General features: G+C 39.3%; 3 protein-coding genes across 3 annotated transcripts in view; 1 reads left to right on the forward strand and 2 right to left on the reverse strand.

Moving 5' to 3' along the window:
• slc26a6l (solute carrier family 26 member 6, like) overlaps positions 1 to 2,037 on the reverse strand; it is a 32,478-nt gene extending 30,441 nt beyond the window's left edge. Inside the window, exon 1 of the mRNA XM_061874348.1 lies at positions 74 to 2,037. Coding sequence (XP_061730332.1) covers positions 74 to 213 — 140 coding nt within the window. The 5' untranslated portion in view covers positions 214 to 2,037. The remainder of the gene's footprint in view (positions 1 to 73) is intronic.
• Positions 923 to 6,304, forward strand: kbtbd12 (kelch repeat and BTB (POZ) domain containing 12). Its single transcript, XM_061874349.1, has 6 exons — positions 923 to 1,078; positions 1,896 to 3,006; positions 3,079 to 3,349; positions 4,314 to 4,464; positions 4,533 to 4,730; positions 4,808 to 6,304. Exons 2-6 carry the CDS (start codon positions 1,934 to 1,936, stop codon positions 4,972 to 4,974), a joined length of 1,860 nt encoding a protein of 619 aa, XP_061730333.1. The 5' UTR covers positions 923 to 1,078; positions 1,896 to 1,933; the 3' UTR covers positions 4,975 to 6,304.
• On the reverse strand, positions 6,301 to 13,818 carry LOC133534979 (interactor of HORMAD1 protein 1). The gene is made up of 8 exons (XM_061874351.1): positions 13,338 to 13,818; positions 13,045 to 13,183; positions 8,849 to 8,985; positions 8,008 to 8,056; positions 7,846 to 7,930; positions 7,274 to 7,386; positions 6,805 to 7,189; positions 6,301 to 6,714 (listed from the first exon to the last, which is right to left on the reverse strand). Exons 1-8 carry the CDS (start codon positions 13,391 to 13,393, stop codon positions 6,527 to 6,529), a joined length of 1,152 nt encoding a protein of 383 aa, XP_061730335.1. The 5' UTR covers positions 13,394 to 13,818; the 3' UTR covers positions 6,301 to 6,526.
• Between the last annotated feature and the right edge of the window lie 23 nt (positions 13,819 to 13,841).

The following is a 13,841-nucleotide window of genomic DNA, read 5'->3' on the forward strand; positions in this document are numbered from 1 at the left end:
ATAATGTTAAAAATATATTTGCCTTATCAATATAGTCAAATAATCACTGAAATTATACAATAGCGTGTTTTACCTCATGGAATCTTTTAGTTGGTTAACCACAGACAGTTGAGTGTCAGCACATGGTTTTCTTTGTGTTAACTCCTCCAGTCTCTGCTCATCCAGTACTTCCCTGTCAATACTGTATTTGCCATGTCTGTACCTTGAGTCCATTATGCCGTATTTACAAGATAGTTGTAAGCGTTCCTTTATACTTCTAATGTGTCAACTGAAAATTGGATCGTTATTGGTGTATGTATATCAGCATGCCTAATGGTTAACCCTGAATAGGATGTTGTAGGCAGAACAGTTAGACTAGTAATCACAGTGACACGATAATAATAAACAAAGCATGTAATTATGGTCCAAAAAAGAGAAAAATTAACTCGAGTTGGGTTTTAATGGTTGTTTGACAGGTGTTTATGCATCCTGCTTGTTTTCCATTCAAAAGCAAAAGTAAGACTAATGAGCCGTGCAATGTCATCTTCAGGTTCAAACCGCTGTGGTCAAGTATTAATAGATGGCATATGGTGTCCAACAACATGCAGCACGCGACTCAAAACCTCATTACATGTTCCAATCTGTTCGAAAAAATGAATGCAAGCTCTGTTTTGGTAAACATGTGGGCATACTGTGTGTACTGGCTCTTTAATAAAATGCACTCATGAAATCTGAGTCCTAACAGAGAGCCGGTCATTATAGTCATTCCAAAGCTGTGTGCATGGGATACAAACAACTCACATTAAGGTGGTTATTTCATAAATAATGTTTGCTAGTTTCATAACAAATATAATTTTTTTGACAAATGCTTAAAAAAAGCTATTCCCCCCCTTTGGCACTCCAACCCTCACTGTATGTTTGTCACCAAAACACAGGTCTATTTTTGGGTCAGTAGCTCAGGGGGGTTACATATCTTTGTCCACTTCAGTGACTCAGACCGCCTCCCAAATGACGACAAAACTACATGTGGTCTGATTAAAAACAAGAATATTTAATGTTCCTTTTAGATGGAAGCAAGCGAGAGAAGCTGATGAGTTTGGTAAGAAACTTTCTTTTTTTTTTTCAAAGCTAACTGAACAGTTCTGGGGTGGTATTGATAGTGTTGCTCTGCAAATATGTAATGCATAGAAACCAGTTAAAATCTCTAACAAAACTTTCACATTTAAGCAACAATATTTTTACAGCATATCTTCTCAAGGGACCGCATTTTAGAAATTAAACATGGACATGCTTTAGAGTAGTTGGTGTATAGCCTGAACGGCAGATTTACTAACCACTGAAAATGGGTCAACGCACAACCATTAATGTCAATGCAACACAAGCAAGTAGCAAGAGTAATGGTACAGCACTGGTGTGTTTCCGTTCACTGAGCAAATCATGAATTCCATTATGTAATCTAGGCCGCATGACAATTTTTCAACAAGATAAGAATCCCAAACATACCTCCAAGATGACAAGTTCCTTGCTGAGGAAGCTAGAGGTGAAAGTGATGGAGTGGACAAATATATCCTCAAGCGTAAGGAAGGAAGGTATATTGTAACGTGTCTAACATCCACCAGTTCCAATAATCATGGAATCATGGAGGAGTAAAACAGGATTTAACCTGTAGAGCGGTGTTAAAACTCACACTAGATATCCACACCAATTACACAATCTTATGATGCCAGATATTCAGACAGGAAAATCAAAGATGTGTACTGACTATTGTAAGTTATAACCAATTTTATTTCTACAGTCCCTTGAGAATATATAATAAAAGTTGATAAAATGTGAGTCTCAAAGATAAAAATCAAATTTTACTATCATCGCCTTCACAAACCACACAGTAAAGATCCAATGATATGTTTTTTCCCCAGTGAAGCCACCTTGCTTAAGTATTTTTACCGTAACAAAAATGGATTTTATCGCCAAACATGGGACAGTGCTGCTTGAGCAGCTGAGGAAGATGAAGGAGACCGAGCACCTCACAGATGTCGTACTGGTTGCTGAAGGCGTCAGCTTTCCCTGTCACCGCCTCGTTCTGTCCGCCTTCAGCCCATACTTCCGTGTTATGTTTACATGCGGCCTCCGTGAGTGCAATAACCGAGAAGTATTCCTGCGGGACACCCCTGCAGAAAGCTTGGCTCTACTCTTGAACTATATGTACACCTCAGAACTTCCTCTGGACAACAGCAACGTGCAAGGCATCTCTATCGCAGCTTTTCTAATGCAAATGGATGAGGTATTCTCTCGCTGCCAGCAACACATGACTGAGAACATGGATGCCTCCAACTGCCTTGGTGTATTTTACTTTGCCCGAGACCTCGGTGCAGAAGAACTGGCCGATCATGCGCAGCGCTTCCTGAGACAGCACTTTTTCCAAGTGTGCCAGCAAGAAGAGGTGCTGGACCTGGAGGCCCATCAGCTTGGGAAGTTGATCAGCTCGGATGATCTTAATGTTTCAAGAGAAGAAACCATTTTAGATGTGGTTATTCGCTGGGTCAACTACAGCTCTCAGATTGAAGGAGAAGTGCGTAGCAAGCACCTTCCAGTGCTCCTCGGAAAAGTTCGCCTACCCTTGATAAATCCAGACTATTTAAGAGAGATGATGAAGAGGAATACAGCCTTGCTGGCTGACGCTGAATGTCTGGAGATGTTGAGTCAAGCCTTGGAGAATGTAGAAATGCATCCCTCAGCAGCACCACGCAAACTAAAATTGCGTTTTGGGATGGAGACCACAGATTTGCTTCTCTGCATTGGCAACGACGGCAGTGGGATTAGATCCAGATACGGAAACTATAGCGAGCGCAGCTTTTGTTTCGCCCCGTCAACAGGCCGGACCTACTACATCACCTCACCTCAATATGGAGAGGCTCTCGGGTACGTATGTGCTGGGGTTACAACTGAAGAAAACAACATTATAGTGTCAGGAGAGGCCGGGGCCCGAAGGATGTCCCGTCAAAAAGAGATGAATATTGAACTCTACAGGTGAGAGAGATCATAGGTATGATAATAACTTCGTAAAAGCAAGTGAAACTTATTGTCGTTTGGATTTGCCAGGTACAAAGTGGAGGCCCAAGGTAGTTGGGAGCATCTCACATCAGCAGAATACCGTGATTCTTATGGTTTAGGCTCCTTGGGTGACAACCTGTACCTGCTGGGTGGGCTGATGAAGCTTAAGAACCAATTTCTCATCACTAACAGCGTGCAGCGATGGTCATTGCAGGGAGGACCTTGGCGGAGCGCAGCACCTCTACCAATGCCACTGGCTTATCATAGTGTGGTCACACTGAAAGATCACCTTTATGTGATTGGTGGTAAAACCCCTCAGGTAGGAATAATGGCTTAAATATTTGATATCCAGTGTATGAACTAGGGTAGTCTTAAATCAAATGTAATTATGTGAGTCAAATATAAGCAGTCAATTATGTACAAAATACTTACACCAGCATGTATGCTAAACTTATGATAGCTAGAGCACAGTCAATGGGAATCCTCACAAATAAACACATCTCATTTGCAACTTTTTCCACTTCAAAAAGGCTAGAACAGTCAGATAAACAAACAAACATTGCAAAAATTAAATAGTTTCGTGAAATCTTCGGATGGGCCCTGCCTGAATTGGGTTTGGCGGATAGCCAAGAAGACAATCAAACTTGACCATATAGGAAATAAATGTCGTAAAAAGGTTCCTGTAGGTTAGCCTGCAGAAGGATCATTACTAGGGTTGGGTATTGTTTGAATTCGAACGATTCCGATTCTTTGTTTCGATTCCAATTCCTGACGTTTCTCGATTCCGATTCTTTCTTTAAAGAAAAAAAAAAAAAAAGGCAACAGTAATGATTCATTACTGTTGCCAGGAGAGCAGTAAGAGAGGCTTTCTGCTTGAACAAACTAGTAAAAAATATAACCTTTATGGCACTCACAATTTCAAGAGAGTCCCATCAGGGTGCCCAAAGGCACGGCGATTTCACTGTTTGATAATCGAATATGATTTCTCCAAATTTAATTTAAGTAGTCGACTATTCTAAGACACCCGTAGTGTGAAACCTTGAAAACAAGAGATTAAACAAATTCAGAATTTTCACCGTAAAGCAAAGGAAAAATAACAACTAAGAAGATCACAGTTCAACCACAAACCTTGCTGTCACACTCTCACTTTCTAGTTTTACTATTAACGGTTCAGTCATCCACTATTTCCGAATATAGATAAATAAATGTCTAAATATTCATCTCTGATTTGTAATTGCACCTGTTTTCCTTCATCATGCTCTCTTTCCGTCTTGACCGTCCAGACATACCGAATGGATGATGAACCAGAGCGTCTCAGTAACCGCCTTCTTGAGTACAATCCAAACATAAACCAGTGGACAGAGCTGAATCCAATGAAGTACTCAAAATACAGATGTAGTGTTGTTGTGCTCAATAGAGAAATTGTTGTCATAGGTAAGCTTTCAACCTTTATGTCTGAACAACAATTTTCAAAATAATTCATTGTAAAGCTGCACTTGTAGGAGGTATTGGTTGTGAGGGTGTGGACTGTGGGCAGTCCCGGCACTGCCTTGATGCTGTTGAGATCTACAATCCTGATGGAGATTTTTGGAGGGAAGGACCTCGTCTACCATGCCCTCAACTATCACTGCGCACTAATGCACCAAATGCTGGTGTGGTAGGAGGCAAGATTTATGTGTGTGGATACTACAAAGGAGCAGGTGAATTGTTGTTTTCTATATCCACAAAAACCTCATGAATGCCAAACAGTCTAACATTTGTGTTTCATAATTATTAGATCGCCATGATGACATAACAAAGGACATTTTGGAATTGGACCCCTGGGAGAACCGATGGACAGTGGTTGCTCGGCACGCTCTGATGCATGACAATTATGATGTTTGCTTAGTGGCAAGTCTGAATCCGAGGGGACTTATATCAGCACCTGCAGACCTATTGCAGTAAAAAAAAACACAGGAAAATGCTTGGATTTTGACAGTGAAATGACATTGATAATTTACTTAGACTGTAGCATCAAGGGAAAAGGGCAATTTTTCTTAAGTAGCATTAAGAAAGTGTTTTGAAAGAAACTGTACTTGGTAGGGAAATACAATGCATTGAGAAAGTATTCACAGCCCTTCACATTTTCCACATTTTGTTATGTCACAAGCTTATTCAAAATGGGATAAATTCATTTTTTTCCTTAAAATTCTACACAAGATACCCCATTTGCCTGGCAATGAGAGGTACCTGGTTTCCTCCAAACATGACGTCTGGCATTCACACCGAAGAGTTTAATGTTAGTCTCATCAGACCAAAACATTTTGTTTCTCATGGTCTGAGTCTTTACGGTGCATTTTGGCAAACCTTTTACAAGAAGGCCTCTGTAATATACAGGTCTGCAGAGAGAGTTGTCCTTCTGGAAGGTTCTCTTCTCTCCACAGAATAATGCTGTTGCTCTGACCGAGTGACCATCGGTTTATAGACTAAAAGAAATGCAGCAATGGAAAGAGACATCCTGGAGGAAAAACAATGCTTCGTATTCAACCTGACGGATCTTAAGAGGTGCTGTAAAGAGGAATGAGCGAAACTGCCCAAATTAGGTATGTCAAGCGTGTGGTATCGTATTCAAAATGACTGGAGGCGTTCATTTCTGCCAAAGGTGCACCAATAAAGTACTTACCAAAGGCTGTAAATACTTATGTACATATGACTTTATTTTTGATAAATGTTCATATTTAAAAAAAACATTGTCATTATTGGGTATTGTGTGTAAAATTTTGAGGACAAAAATAGATTAATTCCATTTTTGGAACAAGGTTGTAACATAAAATGTGGAAAATGAGAAGCGCGGTGAATACTTACTTTCTGGATGCAGTGTATACAGTATATTTCTGTAAACTTTGTAACGACTCTAAAATGTTTTACTGTGAATTAATTGTTATTCAAAGCATATTCAAATTAGGTATTTGTGCTGCTTTTTCTCTTTTTTGTCAAACATCTACAGTATAAAATATTTCTGACAGTAAAAACAATTTTCTGATGCTGCATTAACAGGCGTTGAGTACAGGGACAATAATTGTTAGCTATGTTAGCTATTGGTAGCAACTATTTTTGTATTAAACATGCACCTTATCTTCAATAACAATTGATGGCACATTTTCTTCTCTCAAAATTAAGACATGTATTTATCATGGTTCATCAAGGATAAAGTTATGCCGTCTTTAATTGAATATTTGTCCTTCTTAGGTCTGCATTCCTACTGAAACAGTACAAATAAATTCATGCGATACAGGTTGTTTTTTGTTTTTTTTTACTTGCTAGTCAACTGCGCGAATACAAAATTGGACACAAACACTTTAAATTAAATTTGAACTAGAGCAGATTGTCAAGAGTTCTGTCTTGCATGCATTGCTTCCTCTTCAACCAACATTATTCTTAAACTTAATAACTCCAATACAATGAGGTAAAATACAAGCTCTTGTATCATATTGTATATGCATTAAAAAAAACTATCTTAGTCATTACCCATGTCAAACAATTGCCAGAGAGCATCAGTAGTCATGGTGGTTCCTGCATAGGACTCAGTAATCACCTTCTTTAAGATAGGATTGACTACTTTGATGCTGTCAGAGCTGTTACTCTCCTGAGACCAGCAGCTGAGAGGTGTGATGAAACATCCAGCAGCTTCAGTTGATCTTGTACCTGTATTTGGTTGAAATAAACTGGCATTGCTTACCTCGTTCAGAACAGAGGAGTCACAGAGAGGCTTTGATGGATTTTGTTGTTTTTTACCATTGGTGAGAGGTTGAACGTTTTCATCAGAGACAGTGAGATTGGATTTCTGGGGGAGCACCAGAGGTCTCTTTTTGTGCCTTCGGAAAACTTTTGACCTGGATTTCCTTATTCCCAAATCCACAGCGGGAACTTGGTTGTGCAACGGAAGGGAATTAGGTGTCAGTGGGACCCCTTCGTCCTGTCCTGGTGACGTCTGCATAGCTGTGTCAGTCACTTTACCAGGACAGAGCTTGGCTGAATGCTCAGAAACTAATGTATTGAGCAGACACAGGGCCTCCTCAAGCATGCTTTTAGTATTCACACTGGCTTTTTCCGACTCCTTCCTCAAATGCTCTACATCACTTTGCACATTTGATTCACGTTCTATGCTGGCGACTTCATTCTGAAGGAAGCAACAATATTACCTTATTACTTACCAAACACAAATTCAGTATTTGCCATAATAACATAATCGACAATTTGTCACCTTTTGCACTCGTTCTCCTAGTTCTGTCATCATCTCCTTCTGGGAGTTCACTGTGTTCAACAATGCCTCAAACTGTTGCGAAATGTCGCTCTGAATGCTGCTTATATTTTGCACTGAATGAAAAATACAATAATGAATAAAGTAGTAATAATTGTACCTTCAATTTAATAGTGTACAACATTAGTGGCCTTGTGGTTAGAGTGTCCGCCCTGACATCGGTAAGTCGTGAGTTCAAACCCCGACCGAGTCATACCAAAGACTATAAAAAGGGGGCCCATTATCTCCCTGATTGACACTCAGCATCAAGGGTTGGAATTGGGGCTAAATCACCAAAAATGACTCCTGGTCCGTCAAATGCTGACAATAATTTCGCCACACCTAGTGTGTGTGTGTGTGTGTGACAATCATTGGAACTTTAACTTTAATTAAACATTGGCTGTTGTGTGACTTAACATTGGGCAAATGGCCCCCTCTGCTGGTAAAAAAAACACTCAGTGGCTTCCTGCGTCAGTCTACTACGCAGTAAGCACTTTTGAAGTTACTAATTTACCACAATTTATGAAGAAACATACATGTTGAGGACAGAGTGTTTAACTTTTGGAGGACCGTTTGGCATTCAGATGATTTTTCTTCAATGCCAACAACTAGTTGCTGGATCTGAAATACACAAAATTAAATGTGAGCCAGGTTGACGGCACAAAATCTACAGAATACATTTATGTAAAATTACTGACTTTGTTGAGTGTTTCTCGAATGTGAAGACATTCTTTTAGAAGAACATTACTGCAAAAAAAAGCCACAAAGGATAAGGATCAACTGACATCATAAGCATGGATTTAAAAGTTTTTTTTCACCAATGTTAAATAAGTCTCAGCGGTCATAAAATAATGTATTGGAAGTGTGTCTAAAATCTAGCCTTGATGCTGAAATTTGCACCTGCTTTGAGTAAGCACATTCAGTGTGTCTGTAACTTTAGTTTTAATGAGTTGTGTTTGTGGAGTGTCTTGTTCCAACGAGCACTGGCCCACTTTTTACGTATACACTGTAACGCTGCACTTGCCATACATCACATACAGCAACACAACATTAAAGAGAGGAATAAGTGAACATAAATGTTAACTAGCATTGCTATGCATGCTACAGTGCTAATTTTACACACATATTTTAAGGGCAACATCACGCTAATGACCAAATTGACAGCACCCACATCTGTAACTGACAGACAGATTGTTGGCGGAGTACCAGGCTTTCTTTTTTAAGATGTGTAGCAAAGTTTTTCTCTATGATGTGGTGTGTGTGTATACATGGAGCGGTTTTATTTACTAGGGGCAGGTCAGAGACTGTATAATGTCCACAGAGAAGATTTTTTTTATCTATGACGATATAAAATCTGGAACTTCTTAAAGGATCATTTGATAACAAACTCAAAAGTGGACTTTTTGTGCTCCTAAACAGGCTCTAAAGACAAATATGACTGTTAAAAAGTCATTAGAAAGTCGATGTTACTTTGTTGGGGACCTTTAAAGTAAAGTTTCATGTTGCAAATGAGACTTTTTTTCTTGAGAATAAAATTACCTGTCATCTTTTTCTTTAGCTTGTTTCTTCTCCTCCGCAAATTTATCAAGAAGTCCAATCACTTGGTGTTTGTCCTTCGGGTCTCCAAATAGGAGAGGTTTGGAAGAATAACTGGTCACACTCTTTGGGTCACTTGCCTGAAAGGAAGGGATACACAGTTCTTGTCGGTATATAGATAGATCGGGCAGAATAAACTTTTAAAAGGCTATGTAATAATACATTGAAAAAAATTGATCATTACATTAAAGGGGAACGTCACTTTGTTGCCTATCATTCATAATCCCAACTGCAGGCATGTGATTTGAGCTTAACGATAAAGACTGAAAATAATGCAGGGTTCTGGGGGCCGCAGGTCCAGGGTGGTAGGTGCCCTGGTGGAGTGACAAGGGGGAAACCCTTGGGTTAGCCCAGGGGTCGGGAAACTTTTTGGCTGAGAGAGCCAAGAATCCAAATATTTTGAAATGTATTTCCGTAAGAGCCATATAATATTTTTTTCAACACTGAACACAACTAAACGCGTGCATTTTTAAGTAAGACCAACATTTCTAGAGCATAATAAGTCTCTTATTCTTTGTAATAACATTGTTATTCTGAAGCTAACTGTGGAGGGGGCGTGCCCTGCGGGCCTGCAGCAAAGCGGGGTGTTGCCAGGACCGGCCTCAAAATCAGCGACAGGTGCGTAGATGGCCCACCTGGGCCTTGTTATATAATCACCTGTCGCTCTGTTTATATGCAGCAGCCAGGAGGAGAGACAGGGTTGGGGCTGGAGCCAGAGTGTGAGCGAGAACGAAAGAGAAAAAGACAATTGCTGGAGAGCAACTGAGACTTTTTGAAAAATAAAACAATATTGTAACCCTGAAACAGGCTCTCATGTCGGTGCTTGGTGGTCTGAAGAACCCCCAGGAGGGCAAGCCCCACACTAACCAATAATAAATGAATAACTTTTTACCATTCACGCAACTTCTTAAACAGGTGCGGTGGAAAAACGGATGGATGGATTAAAAATGCATGAGAATGTTTTATATTTTGAACATTATTTGAACACTGTGATTACAAGTGGAATTATTAATTACTTATCATGTTAAGCAATGTCAACTCAGATATATCCGAGAGCCAGATGCGGTCATCAAAAGAGCCACATCAGGCTCTAGGGCCATAGGTTCCCTACCCCTGGGTTAGCCTATCCACATATCTGTCAGTGGGTGCTCCGACGAGCGGTAAATCTGACGCTACTTTTCTGAGCATGCGCTGGTTTTGCTTGGTGGTGAGAAAGAATTTGCCATCAATCTTACGTGGGTGCTCGGCATTGTCTGTGGGTGCTCGGACCACCAAGCACCCGCGGGATCGCCACCTATGTTTAGAACCTAACATTTTACTGCTACAGATGGTTTATTTAGTTATTTACATTATTTACACTTTACTTTGATTCATTCACACATTACGTTGGCATTTTCGCTTTGGCTTTGATATGATCCTTCCTGGCAAATTTCTGAGCAGCTTGCATTTTCCTTTTCATGCCTGAATGTTTACCAAGTATTAGCAAAATTGTTATTGTAAGCATTAACACAGACAAACTAATTTTTTGCCTTGCGTGATCACAGACAGCTATCTATCTTAATTGTAGATTATAAATCATTCCTCTCACCTGGATAGTAGAAGGATGTGGACATACACTTAGTAGTAGGTCAACTTTGCCATCCAACTTATACTTGGAGATGGCGAGAAAGACATAAAAATACGCTTGTTTGCGGCACATGTTTTTTAACCCTTTTGTGAGGATTATAAATATTTCTTCATCTAAACGGTAAGATATAACATCTCATCACTCGGCATCCCAGTGAGAGTAGACATTGTATGGTAAGTGATTGTTTATGTTCGTAGTTCGGTTATCTTGTTCACCACTTAACAATATTGCTACATGATCCTGAGTGTTTCAATAAAGTTGGATGTGTTTAGCACACAGCTTGTAAAAAGTGTAGCTCTTCCTACTTATATTCACAAAAAAACTAAAAGGTCCGGAATTATCATTTGTCCCAAAATAGTCTTTGTTGTCTCTCACGAAGTCTGTCAAGAGTAGTGGTAGTAGTTGACGGGAAAAGCAAACGTTGCGTGATGCGTCTGTAAAATTAATGTGCCGCAGTATGCTTAAATTGAGCAAAATCTGTTCATATTACATGTTATTACAAATGTGCCTGTTACTACATTACATATATACTGTACTTACAGCGTGTATGTAAGCTTGATGGAAGTGTTTTAGAGCGCTGAATATGCGCAGTAAAGCGACTCCCTTTGGCTCCGTTGTTAGCTGACTTTTGGTAGTGTTTACTTACCAGTTAGACTGCATTAAAAAATAAATATTTATGTGATCTTGTCCCACATACGGATTGTGAATGATAGGCAACATTTTAAGAAAGTGCAGTTTTCCCTTTAACAGAGCATAAAAGGTAAAGATATATGTATATAAATGCAAAACAGGTGTAAAATATATGACTATCTAAGGTGCCAAATAATTAAAAATATACTAAAACAACTATTTTGATTCAATATCAACTCACCAGATTATCTTTTAAAAGTTACTATATTGTGCAAAACGGTTCAAACAAACAAGTAAAATTGGCACTTACATTCACAAGTTAAGTGTATTAATTAACTCATATGATGTTCTATATACGGTGAATGTTCATATTCATTGTTAAGAAAGCAAACCATGAGGTTTGAGTAAACAGTGGTATTTCAGTTTGAGCACAGGATAAGATAATGCCCCTTAGTTCGATATTCACAGTGGAATTGGATCACTTCTTGTAGGAAAGAGGCCCTAATAGGGACTTCGTAATGGAAAAGTGATAACCATATCCTTGAAAGGAGACTACCTGTCTAGCTTAAACACCAACCTTTAAGTTATGACTTAAAGCAGTTGTTTTCCAGACACTTACACACGAACATCTCCTTTAATGCTCAGGTGGTGCTGTTTAGACTTAGCGCACACCCAGACAGTGAAAAAAGGATTATATAAACTGATGGTTTGGCTTCTCCGGGAGAGGAGTCCTTCATATTCGACCGGACCTCCTCCCAGGAACTGCAGTCCTATGTAAATAGGACTACAGTTTAATAAAGCAACTTTTGGTTCGGTAAAGCGTCTCCGACGTTGCTTTTGTTTCAGCCATACTACCGCATCAGCCTTCTGTCCGGACGTGGATGACAAGACCAGAAATAAATACACTTCACAAGCATTGGCATGCACTATTCTGTTGTAAAGTTATTGTCCTGTGTATTGTACTTGTACAATAAGTATTGCTAGACTGATGACTGACAGCGTTAGGTACATACCGAAGTGAATGTCTGGTCTTTTTATTTTATTATTATTATTTTTTTAACCTTTATTTAACCAGATAAGAAACCCATTCAGATCAAGATCTCTTTCACAAGGGTGACCTGGCCAAGTGGTCAACAGCACACGTCACAGAGCAGTTTAAAAAAAGTAATACATTAAGACTTAGTCATTTCTGGTCTTGTCGTCCCCTCCAGGATCGAGGTAAAACGGGGCTGCGTAGTTGGATCAAAAGAGACGTTGGAGATGCTTTGCGGAACGAAAAGTTGCTGTATTACAAGCGAGTGTCGTTTTAAACAGGTCTGCATTACCCGGAGGAATCTTAGTCAAAAATGGAGGATTCCTGACTGGAGAAGCTAAACCATCAGTTTATACATATATTCCTTCTTTGTCTGTCTGGGTGTGCGCTATGTCTAAACAGCACCACCTGACCATAAAAGGAGATGTTCGCGTGTTAGTGTCTGGAAAACAACTGCTTTAAGTCATAACTTAAAGGTTGGTGATTGATCTAAACAGGTACTTTCCTCTCAAGGATATGGCTATCACTTTTGCATTCCGAAGTCCCACTTAGGGCCTCCTTCCTACGAGAAGTGATTCAATTCACCTGCGAATATCAAACTAAGGGGCCTCATCTTATCATGTGCTCAAACTGAAATACTACTGTGTACTCAAACTTAAAGGTTTGCTTTCTGCAAGATGAATATGAACATTTACCATATGTAGAACATGATATGAGTTACTTAATACACTTCAGTACAATATTGCCATTGCATTAGTTTGTCACTTTAATATATGTTCACCACCAGTGAACTGGTTGACCAAGGACTGCAAATTAAAATACCATAGTTTATAGTCTGAGCCATCTTACTTCTTGGGAACTTTGTTGGGAGTTCCTGGAGGACAAACTCATTTCCTGAGACAAGCCTTGGGAATTGTCTCGCCAAAACTGAGAGCCAAAGAAAAACTGAGAATCTGTAAAATTGGTGCCTCCACACGAAGATGCATTTCTGTCAAGTATAAAGAATAAAATGTATGTCCTTCTTTAACAGTAAAGACAGCGCCACAAGAATAGTAATTATATGTTTATGTTAGTTATAGCATTGTGAGCACAATTATAAGCAAAAAGTCAGGAAAAATAGCTTAGTTCTGTTAATTAGATACCTGCTTCTTGTTGGTTGCTTGCTCATCAATTCTTTGATGTTCACCGTGTGATTCATTGTTTCAACTCTTTCTTGAGTTTAGAGGTAGTCGAACATGTCCATAAACATGATGAACTTTATCGTGACAAACAAACGTGACTGTAAAAACGTACAATTTGACTCAAAGTTAGCATCATTTGTGGGGAGTTGGCAATAATTTATATATCCCGCCCAAAGAATTGTCCAAGCGAGGCGCGTTCGAGTGTACTCGGGAAAAAAATCCATTAACCATTCACCCTCATAAGATTCATCCTCCTGCGACGCAGTAATGAATGTTGCCCTCTCTAAAAATACAGATATAATACAATATAGATAAATAATGCATCGAATGAAAATGAGATGACAGTTGTTGGGTTTGTGGTTTAGATAATCCGCAGTCAAGCTAGAATTGTACTTTTATTCTTAAAGTCCCAGCGGAATATTTACATCCATTTTCCTCCCGCCCCTCATTTTGACTTTTATTGTG

Source organism: Nerophis ophidion, linkage group LG16 (assembly GCF_033978795.1).
Source record: "Nerophis ophidion isolate RoL-2023_Sa linkage group LG16, RoL_Noph_v1.0, whole genome shotgun sequence".
Lineage (NCBI taxonomy): Eukaryota > Metazoa > Chordata > Actinopteri > Syngnathiformes > Syngnathidae > Nerophis > Nerophis ophidion.